The sequence below is a fragment of the Rhinoraja longicauda genome, chromosome 1 (assembly GCF_053455715.1).
Source record: "Rhinoraja longicauda isolate Sanriku21f chromosome 1, sRhiLon1.1, whole genome shotgun sequence".
Classification (NCBI taxonomy): Eukaryota; Metazoa; Chordata; class Chondrichthyes; order Rajiformes; family Arhynchobatidae; genus Rhinoraja; species Rhinoraja longicauda.
The window spans coordinates 107,274,470-107,301,944 of NC_135953.1; the positions used below are offsets into that span (position 1 = coordinate 107,274,470).

Below are 27,475 nucleotides of genomic sequence, written 5' to 3' on the forward strand. Positions count from 1 at the left end.
CTAAATTGCCGTATGTGTAGGAAGGAACTGCAGATGCTGGTTTATAGTGAAGATAGATACAAAGTGCTGGAGTAACGCAGCGGGTCAGGCAGCGTCTCTGGAGAAAAGGGATGGGTGACCTTTCGGGTCGGAACCGTTTTGGGTCTGAAGTAGGGTTCCGACCCGAAAGATCACCCGTCCTTTATCCCCAGAAATGCTGCCTGACCCGCTGAGTTACTCCAGCACTTTGTGTCTAAATTGCAATTTAGCATTTGTGAGTTGCTCTCAATTGTATTTTTATTTGGTCCAGCTTGTATTAAACAGTTTAGACTGCATGGGAGTTCAGTTATTTATACTCTGGCTTCCAGTTCATGTTCAGTTGTTATGAACAGTTTATTTTTTGTGACTTGTAGTTTATTTTGATATGTCTTGTGTTAGCATGAGTGGATGGGAGTTCAGTTTTGTGAATTTTTTTTCTAGTTTCTGCCATTTGTTTTGTTTCTGTGAGTTCTGGTTTAGCTTCATTTATCTTGTGCTAACGTGAGGAGGTTAATTTTTTTTTTTAGTGGGACTTTAGTTTGAGATGATTATGTTGGGTGGAGCCTGCGTCGCTGTATAAGGGGGCACGGGTCTCACAGGCTCAAGTTATTGGCGATGCTTCGTGCGATGATGGGCGTCCAGTTACTGGGTGGGTTTCTCCTGCTGTGCCTCTCGGCCAGCGGCGAGCTGAAGACGGGCTCTGCTCAGTGCCCTCCCTGCGTGTTGTCCGAGTGCCCGGCTCTGCCCCCCGGGGGCTGCCCGCTGGGTGAAGTGTCCAGTCAGTGCCGCTGTTGCACCGTGTGCTCCGCCGGCCAGGGAGAGCGTTGTGGCGGCCGCGACTCCCAGTACGGTCACTGCGCCCAGGGCTACGAGTGTGTCCGCTCCGGCACCAAGCGGAGGGGCCGGGGCCGCTGCCTCTGCAAATCCCCAGAGCAGGTGTGCGGCAGCGACGGCATCACCTACAGCAACGGCTGCCAGCTGAAAGCCGCGGCTCGCCGGGCGGGGGAGCAGGGACGGAGACCCCTGACCAGGGGCCACAAAGGAGCCTGCCAGAGAGGTGAGGGGCGCGGTACCAGAGGGTGGGAGGGAGGGATGGAATGGGAGAGGGAGGGATTGGGATTGGGATGGAGAGGGAGAGGGATTGGGGGAGGGAGAGGGAGAGGGATAGGGAGGGGGATTGGGATTGGGATTGGGATTGGGAGGGAGAGGGATTGGGAGAGGGAGGGATTGGGGGAGAGGGAGGGATGGATGGAATGACAATGGGAGTGGGAGGGAGAGGGAGAGGGAGGGATTAGGAGAGGGAGGGATGGAATGACAGTGGGAGGGAGAGGGAAGGATGGGGAGAGGATGAGAGGAGTGGTGGGGGAGGGAGAGGATAGGAGAGGGCGGGGATAAGAAAGGGAGGGAATGGAAGTGGGGTGTAGGTAGGGATGGGAGGAAAATGGGGGAGGAAGGGAATGAAGGAGGGAGGGAATTGGGGGTGGGAGAGAGAAAGGGAATGGGAGACGGAGGAACATGGGTGGAAACATGTGAGGAAGGAAAGGTTTAAATGGGGGAGGGAATGTGTGGGGGAGGAAGAGGATGCGAGGGGAGGAGGTACCGAATGGGAAAGAATATGGGAGAGGAAGGAGATGAGGGAGGGAAGGAATGTGAGAGGTAGAAAGGGAATGGAAGAGAATGGACAGGAAGGGAGGAAGAGAATATGGGAGAGGAAGAAGATGAGGGATGGAATGTGGGAGAGCAGGAGGGATGGAGAAAATGTAGGAGAGTGGGAGGGAGGGACAGAATGTGATAGAAAGGTGATGTGGGAGAGGGAGGGCGGAAATTGGGAAGGAAGAGTATGTGTGAAGGAGGAAGGGGATGAGGGAGGGAGTGATAGTGACAAGGAAGAGAATAAAAAGGGAGAAGGTGGGCATAGACAGAGAGAGATGAAAGGAGTAAGCCATTAAAAGGGCTTGTACATTGCACGTAAAATCACGTAATACCATAGGGTTGCCAAACTCAAGACATCAAAGAGAAAACTCATAAATCCTTGAATGCACCAAGGCTCAGGTTCCCACACTCCCTGTAAACTCATCAAGTCCACTGGGAAATTTACTGTATAACATCTGAAAACAAATGCTGGAGTGTGATTCAGTCTGGAAGTCCTGCACCACCAAGTTTCCACAATGATGGATATACTACATCCACTGTTTAGTTTAGAGATACAGCACGGAAATAGGCCCTTTTGCCCACTGAATCTGTGCCGACCAGCGATCCCCACACATTAACACTATCCTACACACACTAGGGACAATTTACAATTTTACCAAAGTAAATTGGCCTATAAACCTGTACATCTTTGGAATGTGGGAGGAAACGGGAGCACCTGGAGAAAACCCGCGCAGGTCTCGGGGAGAATGTACAAACTCCATACAGACAACATCCATGATCAGGATCAAACCAGGGTCTCTAGTGCTGTAAGGCGGTAACTCTACTGCTGTGCCATCGTGCTGATAGACACAAAATGCTGGAATAACTCAGCAGGTCAGGCAGCATCACTGGAGAAAAAGCATAGGTGACATTTTGGGTTGGAACCTACAGAACCAAAACATTACCTATTCCTTTTCTCTAGAAACGCTGCCTGATCCGTTGAGTTACTCTAGCATTTTGTGTCTATCTTTGGTATAAACCAGCATCTGCAGTTCATTCCTACATCCACTGGTTCCTTCTTATCTACCCTGCAGCCTGAAATGCTGTGGTATGTGAAATCGTGTATTTTAGTGCAAAGAATAATTACTCCCTAAATGAAAGTATTTCCAGCGAGATGGACTAACAGAGAGACATAGGAAAACAAACTCGAGTTCACTGTTATAAGCGCAGTGAGCTTCAGAAGGCAGTGTCATTTTATTTATTGAGGCATTGAATATAAAATCAACAAATTATTGTTATATTCACAGAAGACAAATAGAAGCAGAGGAATCTTTGTAATATTGGGCATACATGTTTGAAAGGATATTTAAACTGAGGAAACGGAACGAAGATTTACTGGAATTATATCAGGTTTGACAGATATGTGCATGAAAATCAGTGATTGTAGTTTCAGCCTTCATTATAGAGAGCCAATAATAAACAGATATCAATGCACAGTAATAGTAAATGGAAGAGACATCATAAACTGTTGAGGATAAATTTCCCAGAGTATAATTTGAGGAACAGAGAATCATCTTATTTAACATTCTTTTTTTTTCCAACTAACACAAATTGCAAGTCCATCATTGCCAACAACTTATGTTCAGCTACATAATCACGGCATCACTTACAAAGTAATCTATTATGGTGGAACAGTGGCACAGAGCTTCTGCCTCGCAGTGCCAGGTACCCAGGTTTCTGATGTCCGATTTAGTTGAATTTATTTATTTTAGAGAGACAGCAAGGAAACAGGTCATTGGGCCCACCAAGTCTGCGTCAACCAAAGACCACCCGTACACGTTCTATCCTATACACTAGGGACAATTTACAGGAGTCAATTAACCTACAAACCTGTATGTCTTTGGAATATGGGAGGAAAGTGAAGCACCCAGAGAAAACCCACACGGTCAAAGGGAGAACGTACAAACTCCATTCAGACAGCACCTGTTCAACCAGGCTTGAACCAGGGTCTCTGGTGTTGTAGGGCAACAACTCTACCTCTGAGTCACTATGCTGCCAGCCTGTCTGTGTGGAGTTTGCACATTCTCTCTGTGACCATTTGAGTTTCCTCCTGGGGCTCCTGTTTCCTCCTGCATCATATGAATGTGGCTCAGAAGGCTAATTGGCCACCCTAAACAGCCCCTAGTTTGTGGGTGAGAGGTGGAATCTGTGTGGCAGTGATGCGAATATAGGGAGAATAAAAATTGGGAATAGTGGCATAATATAAATGGATGTTTGATGGTTGGCATGGACTCGATGGCCTGTTTACATGACAAATGACTCCAGGTGTAAAGCCTTTCAAAGTTGTGATAATTGGCTTGTATATGTGCATTTGTTCGTTTTTACAGTTAATTTTAAAATTAGACTGTTTTTAATGGTTGTAAACCAGTAATTGTAATTTGTGAAAGACTGTTTCCATTGAATGGATGAATTATTAACAAAAGGGAAGTTATTCAGGATTATCTCCAAAAGATTGAAGCCTGAGATTAGGGGTGTTTGCTCACATAAAGGGAATAGTTTTTTCCCCACACAGGTGGCTTTCAAAATAGAGGTTGTTTAAAAGGGAATCAATAGAATATTTTAAAAGGAAGAAGATGAAATTGTATGGTCACAAGATAAAGGATGGATAACTTTAAAGTGCAAGTACTAACTCAGGACAATGGGCAAAATTGCTCTGTCGAATGTTGTGCTATGAATTCTACATCTGCTGGAATAACAGCTGAGACACATTGTGCACTTAGAACTTTTCCACATACTTGAAATAATTCAGTTAGTTTGTACATGTTCAAAACAGTATATGCAGGATCTATTTTTGAATGTCATACATTGCATCCAAATGAATTATCGTCAGTGCATCAATCATCTGATTTCCATAAATGGAGAATCTTTTGGGAAGAAATTTATAAATCCAAAAGAAGAAATATATTGGTAATCATTGATTATACAAGACTCACTTTACCACTGGTATATTGACAGAAAAATTTAGCAATCCTGGCCAAAGTAGTGCCGATGTTGATGGCAACACAAAGAACATTGCTCATAATGAAACTGTGGATTATCTTTAATTCTTTAGTTTCTGCTCCACATCTCTCAGCCCATGTTTAATTTAAATGACACTGTAAAGGTTCTTAGCACTAACATGGTGCCTTCCAGACTATGCAAGAGTTTTACAGCTGGTAGTAGAACTCTTGGGATGAGATTTTCATCAGCTCAAACTTATTGACTCTATATTCCAGGCAGCTTGCTGGCATATAGAGTCAACCTTGGAATGTGCTAAATCTCTAGAATTCGACCCCAGAGGCCATGGAGGCTTGATCAGTGGAGGCATTTAAAGAGGTTGATAAATTTTTGAAAGGAATTTTGTGGCATTGAGTGAAATAGGGAACCAGCACAGAACATGAAAGAATAAAATGCTTGAGAAACTCTGACAGTGAACACTCAGTCTATTTCCCCGTCTAGAGGATTCTAAAACTAAAGGGCATAAGTGAGAGGTAAGATATTTAAGAGGGACCCCGGGGGCAACATTTTCACTCGGAGGCTAATTCCTATCTGAATGAGCTGCCAGAGGAAACATAGAAAAATAGGTGCAGGAGTAGGTCATTTGGCCCTTCAAGCCAGCACCGCCATTCGATATAATCATGGCTGATCATCTAAAATCAGTACCCCGTTCCTGTTTTTTCCCCATATCCCTTGATTCTGTAAACCCTAAGAGCTAAATCTAACTCTCCCTTGAAAACATCCAATGAATTGGCTTCCACTGCCTTCTGTGGCAGAGAATTCCACAAATTCGCAAATCTCTGGGTGAAAAAATATAACTGGGGTCCCAGCATCGAACCTTGCAGCACCTCACTAATCACTGCCTGCCATTCTGAAAAGGACCCATTAATTCCCACTCTTTGCTTCCTGTCTGCCAACCCGTCAATATCCATGTCAATACCCTATCCCCAGTACCATGTGATCTAATTTTGCACATTAATCTCTTGTGTGGGACCTTGTCAACGGCTTTTTGAAAGTCCAGATACACCACATCCACTGGCTCTCCCTTATCCATTCTACTTGTTGCAGCCACACAAAAAATCCAGATTAGTCAAGCATGATTCTGAAGAAAGGTCTCGACCCGAAACGTCATCCATTCCTTCTCTCCAGAGATGCAGCCTGTCCCGCTGAGTACTCCAGCATTTTGTGTCTATATGTTTAAGCCAGCATCTGCAGTTCCTTCCGACACAAAATTAGTTAAGTTTAATTTATTGTCACGTGTACCAAAGTACAGTGAAAAGCTTTTTGTTGCGTGCTCTCCAGTCAGCGGATAGACAATCAAGCCATCCACAGTACATAGATACAGGATAAAGGGAATAACATTTAGTGTTGGGTAAAGTCCAATTAAAGATAGTCTGAGGTTCTCCAGTGAAGTAGATAGTAACTCAGGACTGCTCTCTGGCTGGTGACAGGATGGTTCAGTTGCCTAATAACAGCTGGGAAGAAACTATCTGTGAATCTGGAAATGAAACGGGACTTGAAGCAACAACTTTCTGACCCAGAGGCAAAAGCAGAGGCCCTTAGAGATCCAAGCATGACACCTGTAAGTAGTTTTATAGACTTGGCTTTAACTGAGAAGGAGAATCAATTCCACAATCTAAAACTTTGTGACCTCCCAGAGAGATGATGGGTGGATAGTATACCTTACCTAGGGGCTAATGGAGAAGAGATGCTATCTTTTTAATGCCAATATATCAATTTTGATTGCAGACAACTGTTCCAAAGTTATTCTTGATTGATTTTAATTCTAAGAGTAGGTGGTTACATGATCGTCATCAATGGAAATTTACAATTTGCAAACAAGTTCTGTCTGTGCCATTATTTTACCTTGGGAATTTTAAAGTTTTGCAGAGATCCCAAGCAAACCTGGTGGCATTTCATTCACAGTCACTATTTCTACAAGAGCCCAAGGGATGGAAAATCTGTAGCATTCCTTTCTGTCATTAATGTGACAGCAAGAAGTCAAAGCGCATGTGAATTATGTCAGGGGGGCTTCTGTGGGGCATTGTGAAAGGCAGAGCAGAGATGCCCCACATGATACAGAGAGTAGCAAGGGTATTAGACCATTCTATCAAGAGGAACTAAATATGCCAGCATATCTTCACAGCAAAAGGGGAGCCTTGATGACAGTCTGAAAATTTGAGTAAATTAGAAATATTTTTCAACCCTATGATTGAACAATACTGGAGTAATTATGGATCTTTGGCATTGAATGAGGTGACTTAGGTTAGTGCCTGATATATGGTGGGAAGACTACTAATATTTACAATTCAAGCAAAGGCAGCTGGTGTTTTTGAATCTTTTGCTTATTAAAAAAAAATGTACATCAACAGTTCATGGAAGACTTTTGTTGGACTAAACAATTCATGTCTGTTCTTGTTTGCAATAAGATTAACATTCCAAATTCAAGCACATTTAGTCCCATTCTAGATGAAGAAAAGCTTAGATATGCATAGTGCTTTTTATAGCCAGTGAAGTAAGTTAAAGGGCAGCCACTGTTGCAAGAAGTGCATCAGTGAACTTGTACTCAACAAGTTCTCAGACTGCGAGAAATAATATTTTGTTCAGTGATGTCGAATCAGGAATAAACATTGGTTTATTCTGCTTTAATTCTTCAAGCTAGTTCTTCAAGTTAGTTCTGCTGTTCTTCAAGTTGGTGCAATTAAAATTTTAATGTATACTCGAGGAGAAAATTTGGGGTGCAGATTAATACCTCATCAAAAGTAGGTGCTTCTAAAAATGCAGCATGCTCTTGTACTGGGACCTGGTCTCGGACAGGGTGGTCTGCAGCACTGGGGTTCCGCAAGGAACAGTGCTAGCGCCATTCTTGTTCACCCTGTACACTGCGGACTTCAGGCACAGCTCTGCAGACTCCTATCTACAGAAGTTCTCTGACGACTCTGCCATCGTTGGCCTCATCACGGGCGACGAGAACAGGGTGTACAGAGAACTGATCAAGGAGTTTGTGGACTGGTGCCAGCGGAACTGCCTCCGGATCAACGCGGGGAAAACCAGGGAGATGGTGGTAGATTTCCGCAGGCGCAGCCAGGTCCCCACGACACCGGTGAACATCCAGGGAATGGAGATCGAGAGGATGGATTCTTATAAGTACCTGGGTGTCTACCTCAACAATAAACTGGACTGGACTGAAAACACCGATGCGCTATAGAGAAAGGGCCAGAGCAGACTTTATCTGCTAAGGAGATTCGGGTCCTTTGGAGTGCAGGGGGCACTCCTAAGGACCTTCTACAACACAGTGGTTGCATCGGCCATCTTCTATGGAGTGGTCTGCTGGAGCAGCAGCATCTCAGTGGTGGAAGGGAAGAGATTCGACACGCTGGTCAGGAAGGCCAGCTCTGTCCTGGGTTGCACCCTCGACTCAGTGCAGGTAGTGGGAGAGAAGAGGATGATAGCAAAGCTAACATCGCTGCTGGACAATGACTTCCACCCCATGCAGGACACTGTCACTGCACTGAGTAGCTCCTTCAGTGACAGACTCCTTCACCCCAAGTGCGTGAAGGAGAGATATAGGAGGTCCTTCCTTCCCGCTGCTGTGAGACTGCACAACCAGCACTTCTCCCAGCAGACAAGTCAACAATAACAGCTAAGAACACACAGAAAACTGATGACAATTTATGTATCTTTTATTTATAATGAATGATCTCTTGCTCTCTTGCTATCCACTTTGCTGCTGTAACACTGTAAAATTTCCCTGGGGCAGGACGAATAAAGGAATATATTATTATATTATTACTGTACTGGAGTGCCACACTAAACTGTGTTCACGTCTCTGGAGTGGAATTTGAACTCTGAATTTTCTGATTTGAGAGAAAAGAATGCTGAGATGTAGCTAATCCAAATTAAACTCGCTCCTGTTACTAATCTGCACATCCAATTATGCAGTAAAGAAGGCTTTGTTTATTTTAAGTATTTTCCTTTACGTAGTCTAACATTCAGAAATTAAGTACCACAGACTTTAGACATCCTGAAACACGTATCAAATACTGAAAATACTCAGCTGGTGTAGAGAGAGAAAAATATGGGTACCCTTACCAATTAAGAACATTTTATATGTTTTAAGAATATTGGAATAGGACAAGGTCACTTGGCTTCTCGTGTCTCTGTCATGAATTGAGATCGTGATGATCTGTGACTTGCGTACCTGTGATATCTTTGGTAAGCTAAAATCAGTCTCAGATTTAACATTTACAATTGCCGTAGAATCATTTGGCATTCATGGGTAGGAGTACTTCTGCATGCTCTGCATTTTGAAGCACTTTCCAGCTTCACTCTTGAAAGATCTGGTCTTAATGTTTAAGTTACGCACCATGGTACCAAGAGTTTCCAACCAATGTACGTTTTTCACTGCCATAAATGCCATTTCATCTGCACTCACTGGAGTATTGCTAGGGACAGGACATTGTGGTTTTTAAGCCAAGTCCTAAGAAACTAGAGCTGATTGTACCACTGTAGAGAAACCTAAGAGATTTAATAAAATTCTAAAAACACTCAGTAGTTTCATAAATTTATATGTATGGCAACAGAATGAAGCCATTCGGCCCATGAAGTCTACTCCACCATTCAATCATGGCTGATCTATCTTTCCCTCCCATCCCCAATCTCCTGCCTTCTCAAAACCCCTGACACCTGTATTAATAAAGAATCTGTCATTCTCCGCTGCTAAAATATCCACTAACTTGGCTTCCACAGCTGCCTGTGGCAATGAATTCCACAGATTCACCACCCTTTGACTGAAGAAATTCCCCTCCTCTCCTTTCTAAAGGTATGTCATTTTATTCTGAGGCTAAGGCCTCTGGTCTCAGACTCTCCCACTCTGCAATTCATAATGGTCAGGCAGCATCTGTAAAAAGAGACCATTTCAAATGGGCCCACTACCACCATCTTGGGACATCCATGAGTAATCATTAAAATCCCTCCATAGCTAAATAACAAATAGTTTTTAAAAATCCCTGTGGAAAATGTCACGATATTGAGAATTATTTCAGCTGGTGATGCATCTGCATTAAATTTGTATTAGCCCATCTGGTAAAGGTTCTCCCATGGGTTAGAGAGTGTACTCTTGAAATAAACCACCTTACTTTACTTTGGACTTTAGAGACACATTGCGGAAGTAGGCCCTTTGGGCCATCAAGCCTGCATCAACTAGTAATCCCTGTATACTAGCACTATCCTACACACTAGGGACAATTCACAAATTTACCAAAGCCAATTAACCTACAAACCTGTACATCGTAGGAGTGTGGGAGCACCCGGAGAAAACCCACGTGATCACAGGGAAATAGAAAATAGGTGCAGGAGTAGGCCATTCGGTCCTTCAAGCAAGCATTGCCATTCAATATGATCATGGCTGATCATCCAGAATCAGTACCCCGTTCCTGTTTCTCCCTATATCCCTTGATTCCGTTAGCCTTAAGAGCCACAACCAACTCTTTCTTGAATACATCCAGTGAATTGGCCTCCACTGCCTTCATACTTCGGACTGAGAATGTGCAAACTCCATACAGACAGCACCCATAGTCAAGATCAAACCTTGGTCTCTGGCACTGTAAGGTAGCAGCTCTACTGCTGCGCCACTGCTGTCCTGTCTCTGCCTTTGATCTCTGATCACGTCAACAATCAGCACCAGCAGCCATAAATGACTTGAGTAAACAATTATTTTACATTAGATGTTTAAGCCAGATAACTGTATTAGCTGTTGTAGAGAATCACTACAATACCGACTTCTTGTTTATGAGTTATTACATGGTCGGAAGTCTGCTCCTAATGGTCCAGTTACATGTTGGAAAAGGTTCTATTTCCCAATCATGAGTAATGATTGTCTCTGTGGACCTGGTTCAGAGTTATTCATAGCCAATGTTTGGAGATATAGTATGGAAACAGGCTCATTGTCCCACTCAGTACACACCGACCTTTGATCACCCGTTCTCATTGGTTCTATGTCAACCCACTTTCTCATCCACTCCCAACATATTAGAGGCAATTTGCAGAGGCGAATTAACATACTAACCTGCACTATGGGATGTGGGAGGAAAACGGAGCACTTAGAGTCATATAGCACGGAAACAGACCCTTATTTCCAACTTGCCCATGCCAACCATGCCCATCTACACTAGTCCCACCTGCCCCTGTTTGGCCCATATCCATCTAAACATTTCCTATCCATATACCTGTTCAAATGTCTTTTAAATGTTATTAGAATACGTGCCTCTGTCAACTCATACCTATCTCAACTACTTCCTCGGATAGCTTGTTCCATATACCCACCCATATACTGTGTAAAAACTTTGCTCTTCAGGTTCCTATTAAATCTTTCCCCTCTCACCTTTAACCCATGTCTTCTGGTTCTTGATTCCTCTACTCTGGGTTAAAATACTCGGTGCATTCACCCTATCTATTCCCCTCATGATTTTATACACTTGGAGGAAATTCACACAGTCTTAGGGAGAACATGTAATCTCCACACAGACAGCACCTGAGTTCAGGATCGAACCTGGACCTCTGGCATTGTGAGGTAGCTGCTCTATCAGCTGCGCCACTTGGTGCTGCCCAAATGCTGTTCGAAGAAAATGTTTCTGGTCACAACATCATTGTGCCCCTGGCAAATGTTTGCTTAATCTTCGTGGCGTGTTCAGCCGATCAATTTGACAAAATATTTATTTTAATTTAAAATGTCATAAGTACGATCATGCACTTACATGTGCAGAATGTACTCTGCAAGACTGGGAACTTGGGTCTTGCACTGCATGTTTGTTTGTGGGTTCCAGTTATGGTCAACCTCTTGCTGCTCACTAAGCCAAGCTAGAGATCGTGATGAAAACATCAACTTGGTAACCAGACCAACTTCTGGTCGGTGATCCACTATTTCCCATTCCAGACAACAATGGCTTAAACTACCAAGTAATAGCCACTCATAAGATTGGAGAGAATGGGATAGATGGTAAAATACCCTCCCTGTGGAAAAAGGCACAAAATGGAAGAAGAATATGTTTTAAAATACTCCCCGTTAGCATTCATATTTCAGAAGTGGTGAATCTGTGGAAAAATTTGTTATTTAATGAAAAGCAGGAATACATTTCTGGTCACAACATCATTGTGCCCCTGGCAAATGTTTGCTTAACCTTTGTGGCTTGTTCAGCTGATCAACTTGACAAAATATTTATTTTAATTTAAAATTTCATAAGTACGATCATGCACTTACATGTGCAGAATGTACTCTGGCAGGATTCCTGAGTTGAATTCCAGACATGAAGTGACAATAACTGCCGTTGACGACGGAGCACCGTTCAACTGAGTGGGGAGCTGCGGTAAAACTAGCAATCAATGCAGAATAAGGAGAACATTCTGATTGCATTTTTTCACTCCGAGGGAGGAGGGAGTATGGCATGAGCTGCCAGAGGAGGTACTTGAGGCAAGTAGAATAACAATATTTAAAATACACTTGGACAGGTACACGGATGGGTAAGGTTTAGAAGGATACTAGACCAAGTGGACCCGTTGGGCCCAAACTTCTCCGGCATTGGTGCAGTACCCTCTCCTCTCCTCCCCTCCCTCCCCTCTCCCCCTCCCTCCCTAGGCGATAGATTTAAACTTTAACATGTGAATAATTTTAAAAATATAACACCGATTTCAATAAAACCTCTTCCATTAGCACCAAAGGGACGACGGTGAGTAAGGTGGGCCTAAAATTGTTGCGCTATCATGTACCGTTTTGGCTGGAGTTCAGGAACAAACAAACAAGAGTTTTAGTATAGAGATGGGCCAAATACAGGTAGATGGGCTTAGCTTAGATGGGGCATCTTGGTCAGCTTGGATGAGTTGGCTCAAAGGGCCTATTTGCATACTCTCTTGATTCTATGCAAGAACATGGTTATGGTTTTTGAAGTGTAATCCACCTGCAGTCCAGGATGTAGCCGCACAAGCCCTAAAGCCAGTATCCTAGCCCTACTCAGCTATTTCATCAGAAGGTAAGATTCAGAGCTCTTTGCTGGCATTGTGTTACACACCATTGTTGTTTGCAATTCCTTGGATAAAGCAGCAGTTGGTCCCTGAATGCAGGACTTCAGTATCCGGGTTTGGGTTAATGTGGCAGGAAACATCTATGCCACCAAAGTACTTGAAAACAAGCAGTCCTTCTATTCATTTCAATATCTTTACCTGGATAAAGTGGATGTGGAGAGGATGTTTTCACTAATGGGAGTGTCTTGGACCAGAGGCCATGGCCTCAGATTAAAAGACGTACCTTTAGAAAGGAGATGAGGAGGAATTTCTTTGGTCAGAGCGTGGCGAATTTGTGAAATTCATTGCCACAGAAGGCTCTGGAGGCCAAGTCAATTAATATTTCTAAGGCTGAGACTGATAGATTCTTGATTGGTACGGGTGTCTGGGATTATGGGGATGGCAGGAGAATGGATTTGAGAGGGAAAGATAGATCACCCATGATTAAATGGCAGATTAGACTTGATAGGCCAAATGGCATAATTCTGCTCCTGTAATTTATGAAACTTATGAACCCTCCATTGTTAATGCCTTGAAGGCCGTCGGTGATAATTGAATCAGTCACATTAAATGCTGCAGGAATGAGAGAAAATCATAGAACTGAGTAGTTCACCTCCGACACTCAAATTCCCGAAGGATGTTGGTGCCACAGAGCCAAGAAACTTGACATCGTCCAGGATGAAGCAGTCCACTTGAGTAACAGCCCACCCACCACCCTTGATCAGTCAGAGGCTAGCAGGCACAATGTAACGTCACCTAATGCAAATACCTCCCTCCCCTCCCACTTCCCAACTCCCAATGTCACACATTATCTTAATGTCGGCGCATATTACTACTCCTTCATTATTGCTGGATTGAAATCATACAACTCATAAACTAGCAGTATTGCGGAAGGGTCTTGATGAAGTAAAATTGTTCAGAGAAGTAACATTGTTCAAGAAGTAAAATGAAGTAATGTGAAGTTAATATGAAGTAACATTGTTCAAGAAGATGGTCTACCACCTACTTTTCAAGAGAGACGACTCCTCGATAAACAATCGCTATTTATTCCACAGTAAAGATTATTGGTGTTATAATTGCATGATCACTTTCATTAAATGTTATAAATTCTACCAAAGTGTTTTTTAATTAAAACATCAACATAATACTGGTCACTTTTAAATAGAATCCACGTGAGAAATTACTGCTGAAAGAGCAGTGTATTCATAAGCTGATGTTAACTTTATGTTGGATCACTCAAACTGTTTTTAATTCACCTTAAAACTATGCAGCAGCATGTCTCATCTTATTAAAAGTCCACGTGCAGTGACATGTCAGGCCAGTTTTGTTCAATGGTTGAACTCTATTAATTTTTTGCTGAGCCTGCTCTATCAGCAGAAGTGGCCGTTAACCATTGGTTCTTGTATAGTTCGGTTTAAGCACTGGATTAATAATAGCACGGCCGGGTGAACCGATTACCCTCCTGAATGGTTTTGCTGCTTTTGTTGAACTGTCCCATGGTAGGTATTCTGCTCCATTATGAATAAATGTTTTCACAGTGGCTGGGATTTTTCTAACACTCTTGCATAGTTTTCGCACTGTTGACTCCAGTTGCTGGGTTGCATACATTGAAAGTTATGGACTCACAGATTTAGAAAAAGGCTATGCTTAGCACCATTGATGCTCTCTGGATAAATCCCAAATTCCAAGGGCCAGAACATTTATGTCACTTAATGCCTAATAGGCTTCTATGAACCTACCTGGTGAGATTAAAGAGTAAATGTTAGTCTGAGCCTTTGACAGGAACTTTTAGCAATAAATTACTGATGGGTGGCACTGTGGCACAGCTGGATCCAGCATCAGTGCCAGTCATCTTTGTTCAAATCTGACCTCCTTTGCTGTCTGTGGAGTTTGCACATTCTCCTTTCAATAGCATAACTATCCCGAGTGCTCTATTTCCTCTCACATCCCAAAGATGTGCAAGTTGATAGGGTAATTATCCATTATAAATTGCTCCCAATGCATAGATGGGTAGTTAAAACAAGGAGAAGTTGATAGGAACATGGGGAAAGCAGTTAGAGAACAATAGTGAAGGAATGGGATCGCTCTGAATCGGCATAGACTCAATGGGCTAAATGGTTCCTTTCAAGTCATTAGAAAACATGGTAGTACAAAGATTATAGAGACCCAATTCCTATTCACCCATTAATTAAACTTTAACTCCCCCTCCTATTCCCACACTGACCTTTCTGCCTGGGTCTCCTCTATTGTCAGATTGAGGCCCAGTGCAAATTGGAGGAACAACACCTCATATTTCGCTTGGGTAGCTTACACCCCAGCGGTATGAACATTGACTTCTAAGTTCAAGTAGCCCTAGCTTTCCCTCTTTCTCCACCCCCTGCCCCTTCCCAGTTCTCCCACCAGTCTTACTGTCTCTGACTATATTTTTTATCTCTGTACCGCCCACTCCCCTGACATCAGTCTGAAGAAGGGTCTCGACCCGAAACGTCACCCATTCCTTCTCCCCAGAAATGCTGCCTGTCCTGCTGAGTAACTCCAGCAGTGTGTCTATCTTCGAATTAAACTTTGGTGATGGATTGTTTAACAGGCTTTTAATCTCTCAACACATATTTAGTCAAGTCAAAAGTCAAGAGTGTTTTATTGTCATATGTCCCAATGAAATTCTTACTTGCTGCAGCACAACAGAATATGTAAACATAGTACACTGTAAACAATATGATAAATGAGAGAGAAAAAAAAGTTCAGTTTGTATTTATACACATACTCACAAGTACACACACATATATGTATATATATATATATATATATATATATATATATATATATACATATATGTGTGTGTACTTGTGAGTATGATACATACATACATATACATACATATACACAAATACTCAAAAAACAATCAAACAATAGTAGGTGTCTACTTTTGGCATCCTCTTTGATATGTCATAATGAGGCCAATGTATTTGCAGATTCCATTTGTTCATCTCCATAAGTTTTTCAACTCTTTGGATACCAAGTGTTATGACTTTTCCACAATCTGGCTATCCGAAATATTCAAAATCCCAATTACTTAACATCTGACTCATAAGATGATGTTTACCATGCTCCCTCGAAACACACTGGGGCCCCATTTTCTGTACTTCCACGCTGAGTTACTCCAGCACTTTGTGTCTATCTTTGGTCTTAAACAACAAGAGTGCTCTTCTTATGCTCCCACCTGCCTGCATATTAACATATTCAAAATATTTTTTGGTCAAATATACTGGTCAAATTACATGCGGTTCTCTAATTGTAACTTCCACGTGAGTGTTTCATCTATAGCTGAGTTAACCTAAGAAAACTACCAGATCTCATGAGGAGAAGCTGGTAATGCACTGTGGACACACTTTGTTCTAAATGTGGCAATTGTGCATTCTGCTGCTCCATTGGATTTCCATCTCGGTCTCTTCTTTCCGACCAGCATCCCAAAACTTTCAGGTTGAGGAATTCCATTTGAGAAATTTTTAGAACCAAGTGCCAGTCTTCTGAAAGATTGCAACTGATTCCCTCTTTAATCCACAACCCCTGCCCACCCTACAACACATGTCTATCAGTCTCTCTTTTAATGGCTTCCCTGATGGTTAGGATCAAATTGCTGGTTGGCTCACTAGCCTGCCTTGACTCTGGTGCAAAACGGTGTCAGCATTTCAGGTCAATTGCATTTTTATTAAAACAAAATATACAACTGAAGGCAAATGCCTTGCATTATTACTTCAATATTACTTTATTGTCACATGCACCAAAGTACAGTGAAATTCCTTTTTTACATACAGTTCAATAAAAGTATTACTCTACATAAGCACAATCTTGGTTCAGTACAAGTGTACAGGGTAGTACATTGAAACAGTACACACGAGTTGCCACATTTTGCAGCCATTTTTCAAGATTCAACTCTGAAAGTTGCTATAAATGTAGAGTTCTTAACTTGGCCATACAGGCTTATCCTGGCGGTGTTGCAGCAAAGTTGTTGGTGTCCTCCACTGCACTCCATTGTCAATGGGAAATGATCTTCATTTAGCAGCATCATGTTGCGAGTTTTTATTGCTGGAGAGTTGGGTTGTATAGCAAGGCAGGTTGATAGATGACCTATGAATTGGGGATGTTGATTGTAAGGCCTATCCACTTGTACATTTTAGTAATCGAGTTGATGATATAGAGTTCAGCCTTTGGTCCTGCACAAATGCGAAAGTCTTGTGCGCACTGCAACTGAGCTCTTTGGGCAAGGTCATGTGCTTTGCACACCCAACCCCCGACTCCTGGAATAGTCTTTCTCCCGGAACAGTCTCCATGTTCTGAACTCTGACATGGGTGTTGCAACTCGTCTACTGAGATTTGGGTGACCTTGGTCCTGGAGTGTAATTGGCCTAGGTCCAAGAGCTACCATTAGTCCTGAAGGTCTGGGATGTTTGTGAGAATTGAGTCGCAGCATAATGACGAGAAAGATTGAAAAAAGTGTCAGAGACACTAGAAACTGCAGATACTGAAATCTTGAGCAAAACACATCCCCTGTGGAAGGAATGGGTTTGTGATGTTTTGGGTCAGGACCCTTCTTCAGAGCAAGAATACAGTTTTGTTTGGTGCTGGTCTTCACTAAGATAGGTTCTGTTGTGGACTTTACATTACTTTGGACTTTAGAGATACAGCTTGGAAATAGGCCCTTCGGCCAACCAAGTCCATGCTGACCAGCCATCACCCTGTAAACTAACACTAACCTACACACTAGGGACAATTTAACCAAAGCCAATTAACCTACAATCCTGTACATCTTTAGAGTATGGGAGGAAACCGGAGCACCCAGAGAAAACCCGTGCGGTCACAGGGAGAGCGTACAAACTCCGTACAGACAGCACCTATAGTCAGGATCGAACACTGGTCTCTGGCGCTGTAAGGCAGCAACTCTACCGCTGCAAGGCAGCAACTCTACCGCTGCACCACTGTGCCGATCCTTTGGTAAAGATCATGGGCTGGATACCATCATCGGAGCAATGCTACTCCTTTTGAATAAATGACAACATAGAAATCAAATAGAAATTATTTTTCTTTAATAGCTCCAGTTATTGTGACACAACCTCAGGAGATTTGGAATGTCAGTGGATCACAAGTTTACCTCAGCTGTGAAGTTATCGGAGTACCCACCCCCGTACTCACCTGGAACAAGGTTAGCAAATATCAAACTATTTTAGTTACTTCACAAAGTTCATTAACTTACATTAAGTTTCTCAGTGTTTCAGAATTGAATTGTGCATTTAAGATATTAATTGAATTTCATAATTTCTTCATTATTGAACCAATCATTTTATGAATTAGAATCTGTATATATTAATACTTAATGTTAAAATAAAATACGATCTTCAGTAGTCTGTGCTTAGATTTAGAGCTGTGGTATGTCAGTAACAACATCAAGTCAGTACAGTCATGAGACTCTATCTATGCATGGAGCAGACAGTAAGTCTATTCATCCCACTATATCTGTGTCATACAGCATGGAAACAAGCCCTTTGGCCCAACACATCCATGCCAACAATATGTCTCATCTAAGCTAGTCCCATTTTGCCTGCGTTTATCCCATTGAACTCTAAAACTTTCCTATCCATATACATCTCCAAATGATTTTTAAATCTTGTTATTCAATGGATCAAACAGAATCTGTGGAGGAAATGGACAGACAAATTTTCAGGTCGGGACCTTTCTTCAAACTGATGGAAGGTGTGGGGGGGGGGGAGAAAGCTGCAAAATAGGTGGTGGTGCAGCACAGCCTGGGAAGTGTTACTTAGATACAGATAAGGGGTTGTAATTGGCAGATTGGTGGAGTAAGTGACAAAGGAGACAAAAGTGTGCCAAATAAGGAAAGAAGAGTGAATGTGAAATATAAAGCCGGAGGAAGGGATTTGGATGGAAGGGGATAGGAGGAGAGGGACAAAGGGCGATAAATTGGGAAATATGGGACTCTGGAATGGGAGATGAGCATTCAGGGGAGGGGAAAGCCACAGCATGGCGAGGGTGGTGGGAGATGCTGAGAGAAAGCAGTGAGGGTGGGGTAGGAATAAGAGAGGGGGTATTACTTGATTATGGAGAATTTAAACTTCATACCATTGTGTTGTAAGCTACCCAAGTAGAATATGAGGCACCGTTCTTCCTGTTGGTGTGTAACCTCACTCTGGAAATGGAGGAGGCCAAGGTGAGAAAAGTTGGTTATGGGAATGGGAGTTAAAATGTTTAGCAGCCACAAGCTCCAGTTGGCCTTGGGAAAGATAGCACAAATGTTTGGTGAAATGGTCGCCAAGTCTACACCTGGTCTTGCCGATGTTTAACGAGGCCACAATGCATGAGGTCGGAAGAGGTGCATGTAAGTCCTGGTTCGGGAGTCTCCAGCTGTTGGGAACATCTTGCCTGTGGATAGTCTGTCTATGAGGAACAGCAGCAATTGGGTTACACCGAAGATAGACACAAAATACTGGAGTATCACAATGGGACAGGCAGCATCTCTGAAGAGAAGGATTGGCTGATGTTTTGGGTCGAGACTCTTTAGTTTAGTTTTTTAAAGTTTAGTTTAGAGATACAGTGCGGAAACAGAACCTTCGGCCAACCAGCGATCCCCGCACATTCACACTATCTATGCACACTAGAGACAATTTTCACAGAACAAGTAGCCAATCAAGCTCCAAACCTGCACGTCTTTGGAGTGTGGGAGGAAACCAAAGATCGTGGAGAAAACCCATGTTCTCACGGTGAGAACGTATAAACTCCAAACAGCGCCCGGAGTCGGGATCAAACCTGTGTCTCTGGCGCTGCAAGCGCTGTAAGGCAGCAACTCTACCATTGCGCCACCCATCTTCAGATCTCTCCAATGATGCTGCCTGTCCCGTTGAATTACTCCAACATTTTGTGCCTATCTATAGTCAGTCTAGTTTTCATAGAATTTTGTGGATTTTTATGAGATTTCCTCTTATTTTTCTTTACAACAGTGAATAACCAACCACACAAACCCCGTTTTTCCTCAAGTGCAAGTCACACCATTGCAGGAATCAGTCTAGGATCCTTACTTGCACTCGCTCTATGCCATGGACATTCCACTCTGATGTAGATATCAAAACTGCTCACATAACTATCACCAAAGCCTTGGACAACTGCAGCAAGATACTTTTGCTCCTGTTGTCAAATCCTCTTGCTAGTGTACCATTTGCCTTCCTGCTTATTGCTGCAACTGTACGCTTTCTTTGTGCGCAAGGCCACCCAGATCTTGTTACACGTTTACTTTTCCTAATATATTGCCATTCAGATAATGGCATGTCTTTCTGGGTTCTTATAAACCAAAGCTTTGCATATTTACATTTAGAGGAAACAACTTCCCTGTGCTAACTTTATCAAAACCTTTCATCAGACCTGCTTCTCAGAGATACTATAGCAACCGGAACAAATCTATTTTATTATTGTTTAAATGTTGATTAGATACGCACCTCCCTTCACCCAACAACCTTTTGAACTCAATGGAATGTAAGCCAAGTTTATGTAGTCTGACTTCGTCATTAACTCTGAGCCTTGGGAACATTGTGGTGACCTTGGGAATAGTCTGGTGAAGTATTGAAATATCTACTTGAAGGCCAGTATCTCTCTCCTGAGCTCTAGTGGCCAAAACTGAACGTGCTACTTCATCGGGATCTGCAAAAAAAAAAAAAAAAAAAAAAAACTTCATTTCCTTGTTTTTGTATTTCAGATTCCGTGAGAGGAAAATCAATATTCCTTTTGAATTACTTTTTATCCAGTACACTTCTAGTGATCAATGCACATGGACATCCAAATCCCTTTGCCGGAAAGCATAGTTTCTGATGATTACTCTGATTTGCCTTTAACAAATCCAAGACCTGACAATGAATGTTATCTGTATTAATTTATCCATTCATTCCATTCCTTTGTTGCCATTTCCCTTGCCTCGTAACCTGGGTTCATCCTCGAGCTTGGAAATACATCCCTTTATCCCTTCACATCCTTCACTGGGGCTAAATATAGATCCCTACAGCTGAACAGTTGGGCTAAAGGAGCTGTTTCCACGTTGTATGACTCTTTGACTATGATCCACATGGGATATCTCAGAATATTCCACATCTACAAAGCCTTCTCCTAACTGAGAACAAAGAATATTCTCCAGGTAGTGCAGTCCATGCATCTAAAAATCATATTTTTCTATTTAGATAAATGATTTGCCGCTTTTGTTGTATTTCAAACAATAGGTAATGAAAACCAAGACTGGTGTGGAAAAGGTGGAGTTATTGCCTGGTGATCGTGACAACCTTGCCATCCAGACTCGAGGTGGGCCGGAGAAGCACGAGGTGACAGGATGGGTGCTGGTAAGCTTTCAATCCAGATGTGAGATTTTTAGCTAGTAACATAAGCTTTATAAAAGCGAGTGTTAAAACATTTATTTTGGATTTTACAGTGGATCTTGTACACTAACCAATTTTCAGCCTGTCCATTCTACCACAGAATATATCCTTTCAAACTGTTTCATTGGCTGCAAAGTGCTTTGGGCTGTCCTGAGGTTGTGATCAGTGTCTAATATGTTCTTCCTATATTTAATATCATGGATACCAATAAAGTAAAACATTTTCAGTTCCACTGCAGAGGTGAAGAAATATTTTTTGTTTCTCTGTGAGCATCTGTTGGATTGGTCATCCATTCATGACCAAAGTCCAGAATTTGTGTGTAATGAAAATACAAATTTCTAAAGGACAAATTAACCAAAATGGAAATTAAGTGGAGACCACGTCACCAGTTAGCATTTCATTTTCCCACACTAACTTGTGACAGATTCTCCAATTGTGGCTACACATTTTGTGTCTTACCATGCTCAGTTTTGTGCTTAATTCTGTCATTGAAAGGGTGAAAAAGCAGGGTTGAAAAACTCCCATCCAGTCTCCTCTAAAGAGACTTTAATGTTACCACTTCAGTTTGCATTTAGCATACGGCAGACAGTGGCTTTCACATATATATATATTTTTTAAATACATAATAGAATCCTCTAATCAAGAAAAAAACAAAAGTTTCTTCATATCTATTCAGCAAATGTAATTTTCTCTTAAGTCTATTTGTTAATTTTATCGAAGAGTGTAAATAAAGTTGAACTGCAACATGTTGCTGCCTTGTTACAAATTTGTAACTTGCATATCATAAAATGCAACTAAAATATTTGAACAAAGGATTAAAAAATGCAAAATATTCTAGATTAAGTCACCCAAACCCAAGTACTAACAGTATGAAATTTGCAAACCCTCTGAGGCAGATTATATAAGACATTAACTGCAGATGCTGGTACAAATCGAAGGTATTTATTCACAAAATGCTGGAGTAACTCAGCAGGTCAGGCAGCATCTCAGGAGAGAAGGAATGGGTGACGTTTCGGGTTGAGACCCTTCTTCAGACTGATGTCAGGGGCCGGGACCTTTCCTTTGTCCCGCCCCCCTGACATCAGTCTGAAGAAGGGTCTCGACCCGAAACGTCACCCATTCCTTCTCTCCTGAGATGCTGCCTGACCTGCTGAGTTACTCCAGCATTTTGTGAATAAATACCTCTGAGGCAGATTTGTATCTTGGTTCAGTGAACTCTGCATTAATTTCCAATTTTTAATAGTCAATAGTTCATAAGTCATACGAGCAGTATTAGGCTATTCAGCCCATCAAGTCTACTCTACCTTTCAATCATGGCTGATTTATCTTTCCCTCTCAACCCAATTCTCCTGCCTTTTCCCCATAACCCTTGATGCCTTTATTAACCAAGAATCTGTTCATTTCCACCTTAAAAATACCTAAATACTTGGCCTCCACATCCGTCTGTGACAATGAATTCAACTAATTCACCACCCTCTGACTAAAGAAATTCCTCATCTTCTTTCTAAAGGTACATCTTTTTATTTTAAGGCTGTGCCTCTGGTCCTAGACTCGTTTACCATGGAAACATCTATGGTTTATACACACATAAATCATACAAATGACACACATCTTTAAGGTAGCATGGTCTTCTTTTTTATTTATTTAGATATCTCCGCTCACTGAGGGGGATGCAGGAGAGTACGAATGTCATGCATCAAACACCAAGGGAGAAGCTGCAGCTACCGGAAATATACATGTGGTTGAAAAACTAAAAAGTAAGTTTAGCAATCTCTATAAGTAACATAGACATATCACATATGTCCTAGATACTTTCAAGATAACTGTATAAGTGTACTCTGGTAGTTTTTGATACTTATTCTTTTTTTAAATTCATGGTTTATAGATATGGTAGACAGTCCTTTTTTTCTAGGTCAGATATCAAATACTAGAGGGCACAGCTTTAAGGTGAGAGGGACAACGTTTAAAGATGTGCGGGGCATATTTTTTTTATACAGAGGGTGGTGAGTGCCAGGAATGCGCTGCTGGGGATGGTGTTGAAGGCAGATACAATAGTGGCATTTAAGAGACTTTGGATAGGCCTAGGGAATGGAGGGAGGGATATGGATAATGTGCAGGCAGAGATAGAGTGGTCTTGGCATCATGTTCAGTACATTGTGGGCAGAGTGGCCTGTTCCTGTGCTGCACTGCTCCTTGTTCTACGTTTATGCATAAGATCTCGGAAATTAAATAAAAAATGAATGAGAATTACATTTCATATTTGATTTTAAATGTATTAAACAGGTTTTTATTGCTGAAAACTTAGGAAAGAAAATGACACATAGTAGGGCTGTTGTTCCCATGCTTTACCCATGGCTAAATGAACAAGTTATTTGTCATCTGGAGGGGTTTGAGGAAGGGAGCCGAGAAAGAAAATTAGCAGAATGACGCATTAAATAAAGTCTTTGGAGAAAGTACACAATCAATGCGCAATCAGACAAGGTCAAAGATCAAAATCTTGATTAAATGGCATTTCGACAGCTGAAGTGGAGGGCAACTATGACAAGCAAAAGAATGATTGTATGAAGTTAATGAGACCAGATTATGTTGGATTACATTGTAGGATTCGATGTTAGAGATTGAGTGAGAAGGGGGATTGCAAGGCTATATTACATGATTTTATCATGAGAATGTTCAATAGACATCAGTAGTTTGAGGACAATGCTGGACAGTAAGAAATGATGGGTACAAGACAGGATGGGAGAGCGGTTTAGCATGCAATGAGATTTACAGAATGGAAGTTAGCCTGAAGGGAGAGAGATAAAACACCTCATTGACTGGTGTCGAAACAAACTCTTGCACTTGCACTATGTCAACAAGGTCCAGGAGGTAATGTGCATATGACACCAAACTCGACGACTTCAATATTTCACCTTTTCAAGACTGTAATGCCAACTTAGCTACTGCTGGAGAGCAAGTCTTCAGCAGTACAGCTTGTCTGGTTCCATACTCTTTTGTTGTATTTAATGCTTATAACGAAGATGGCTGACGACTGGTGTCTGTGGCATTGGGGACCTCGGCAGGAAGCTCCAATGAATCACAGCACAGAGTCTGCCTTGTTGAAGGTACACAACGACCTGCTTCTCGCCATCGACACCGGCGACTGTACAATCCTGCTCCTTCTCGACCTCAGCGCAGCGTTCGATACAGTGGACCACACCATCCTTATTGACCGTCTCCGGTACGCGGTTGGCATTGATGGCACTGCCCTGAGCTGGTTCGCTTCGTACCTCAAAGATAGGAGTTTCGCCATCAACATAGGCAGTTATTCCTCTGCTCCAGCTAGCCTCTCCTGCGGAGTTCCACAAGGCTCCATCCTAGGCCCCATTCTCTTCTCTCTATACATGCTCCCCCTTGGCCAAATCATTCAAAGGCACGGCATTTCTTTCCACTGCTATGCCGATGACACTCAGCTTTACCTCCCCCTGAAACCCAACCAGTCAAATTTAAACAGCCTCTTACACTGCCTTGAGGACATAAAATGTTGGATGGCACAGAACTTCCTCCAATTAAATGAGAGCAAGTCAGAGGTCATCCTATTCGGCCCCCCCGACTCCATCAAATCGATAACAGGCAGTCTTGGAAGTCTATCCTGCCTAGTCAAACCGCATGTCAAAAACCTCGGCATGATATTTGACTCTGCATTAAAATTTGATAAGCAAGTCAACGCTGTGGTAAAAGCCAGCTTCTTCCAACTTCGAACCATAGCTAAAATCAAACCTTTCCTCCAATTCGACGACACAGAAAAAATAATTCACGCTTTCATTTCCTCCCGCCTAGACTACTGCAACTCCCTATACACTGGGATCAGCCAATCTTCCCTGTCCCGCCTGCAACTGGTCCAAAACGCCGCAGCGAGACTCCTGACGGGTACCCGTAAAAGGGACCACATCACCCCGATTCTGGCCTCTCGCCACTGGCTCCCTGTATGGTACAGAATTAACTTCAAGCTCCTCCTATTTACGTATAAAGCCCTAAATGGACATTTCCCCCTCCTATATCAAAAATCTTCTAACCCCCCTCTCTAACTCCAGGTCCCTCAGGTCGGCCGACTTGGGGCTACTCACTATCCCGCCGTCTAGGCTTAAGCTCAGGGGTGACCGCACTTTTGCGGTTGCAGCTCCTAGACTGTGGAACAGCATCCCTCTCCCCATCAGAACTGCCCCCTCCATCGACTCCTTTAAGTGCAGGCTCAAAACCTATTTCTACTCCCTAGCGTTTGAGGCTCATTGAGGAGGCGCTGTGAACTGTTTGCGTGCTACTGTATGTTTCTTTTTTTTTCCTTAGTACCTAATCAGATGTACAGCACTTTGGTCAACGTGGGTTGTTTTTAAATGTGCTATACAAATAAAATTGACTTGACTTGGTACTTCTGGTTCAACTTGGTTGCAAATGCTTCACTTTTCTCTTCAGCACTTACATGCTGGGTTCATCCACTGCTGATATTTGTACTTTTCTACTATTTTTATGGGTACACTAGCACAAGTGTGCCCGTTGGGCCCGTCCTCGTAGGGTTTCCATTGTAGCTGGGAGGGGAGTGGGGAGGGAGGAAAGGGGGAGGGTTGGGGGGAGGGAAATGGGATGGGAGGGGGGAGGGAAATGGGATGGGAGGGGGAAGGGGGGATGGGAGGGGGGGAGGGAGGAGGACCTCCCCTTTTCCCAGTACCCCTCTTTCCCCGTTGTGCCCGTCCTTGTAGGGTTTCCATTGTAACCGGGAGGCGGGGAGGGAGGGGGGAGGGAGGAGGGAGAGGGGTAGGGGTGGAGGGAGGGGGACCACCTGTTTTCCCAGTACCCCTCTTTCCCTGTTGTGCCCGTCCTCGTAGGGTTTCCATTGTAACCGGGAGGCGGGGAGGGAGGGAGGGGGAATGGAGGAGGGGAGGGAAAGGGGGGGAGGGGAGGGGGGAGGTGGGAAGGGGGGAGGATGGGGGAACTCCCCTTTTCCCAGTACCCCTCTTTCCCCGTTGGGCCCGTCCTCGTAGGGTTTCCATTGTAACCGGGAGGAGGGGAGGGAGGGAAGGGGGAGGGAGGGAGGTGTGGAGGGAGAGGGGAGGGGGGAAGGAGAGGGAGAGGGGACCTCCCCTTTTCCCAGTACCCCTCTTTCCCCGTTGGGCCCGTCCTCGTAGGGTTTCCATTGTAACCGGGAGGAGGGGAGGGAGGAGGAGGGAGGGAGGAAGGGGAGGGGGGTGGGGGAGGGAGGGGGCCCGTCCCAGTAGGGTTTCCATTGTAACCGGGAGGGGGGGAGGGAGGGTGGAAAGAGCATCCCTCTCCCCATCAGAACTGCCCCCTCCATCGACTCCTTTAAGTCCAGGCTCAAAACCTATTTCTCCTCCCTATCGTCTGAGGCTCATTGAGGAGGCGCTGTGAACTGTTTGTGTGCTACTGTATGTTTCATTTTTTTCCTTAGTACCTAATCAGATGTACAGCACTTTGGTCAACGTGGGTTGTTTTTAAATGTGCTATACAAATAAAATTGACTTGACTTAACAGCTTTTCGCAACAATGTAGCATTGTGACGTCACACGCTGAATACCGCGGGAGGGGAAGGGGGGTCAGCTCGAGTTCATCTCACAGGGGCATTGTGACATCACAATGAAGATTAATCCGCACCGCAGCGCCCCCCTTCTGTCAAAACTTCGATAAGTCAGGGGGGGCAGCGCTTTAAAACCTCTAACTTAAAAAACATGCGACCAAATTAAATGAAAATATCGCGGCCGGTTAGCCGGGAGGTTGGTGATCAAGGTCAGTATGGGATTGGGAGTTAAAGTATTTAGCAACCAGGAGAAAATGTAGGTCTAGGCAGACTGAGCTGAGGTATTATTAATTTTTTCACCAACAGTCATGCACCATCATGATATCATAGTTTCTTCATCATCGCGAGGTTCAAAGCTTTAAACTCCACTGCCGACAACATTTGGAACTATTGTGGTTTGCCTTCAAGGGTAATTACATTCTAGTGATCATTCCATCTCAAATCCCATCAATACATACCACTAAAGTTAGATAATCCAGGATTGCGTGAGGTGGGTGGCCTTGGTACTGGTGAATAAAGTCTGCTATTATTTGGAAATGTAGATTTTATAGAATAGTTCTTCCAAACATTTGTTCTTGTAGGCTAGTGATACTCAGTCACTGTTGTTCTTGCTCCCTTTCAAATTGAATTTAAAGTTGCATTAAGTCAGCAACAGCCTTGCCAGTGCATGTCGGATAAACAGCACCGTGTTTCCTGAGGAAGCATTATGTTTATAACAAAGACTGCATATTGTTGCAGGAAT

The 27,475-nt window shown here is 43.1% G+C and overlaps 1 protein-coding gene across 1 annotated transcript in view; it reads left to right on the forward strand.

Moving 5' to 3' along the window:
• The first annotated feature begins 584 nt into the window (after positions 1-584).
• The window catches only part of LOC144596050 (insulin-like growth factor-binding protein 7), a 28,463-nt gene continuing 1,572 nt past the window's right edge, over positions 585-27,475 (forward strand). Inside the window, exons 1-4 of the mRNA XM_078404146.1 lie at positions 585-1,075; positions 17,832-17,941; positions 21,012-21,128; positions 22,813-22,921. Coding sequence (XP_078260272.1) covers positions 634-1,075; positions 17,832-17,941; positions 21,012-21,128; positions 22,813-22,921 — 778 coding nt within the window. The 5' untranslated portion in view covers positions 585-633. The remainder of the gene's footprint in view (positions 1,076-17,831; positions 17,942-21,011; positions 21,129-22,812; positions 22,922-27,475) is intronic.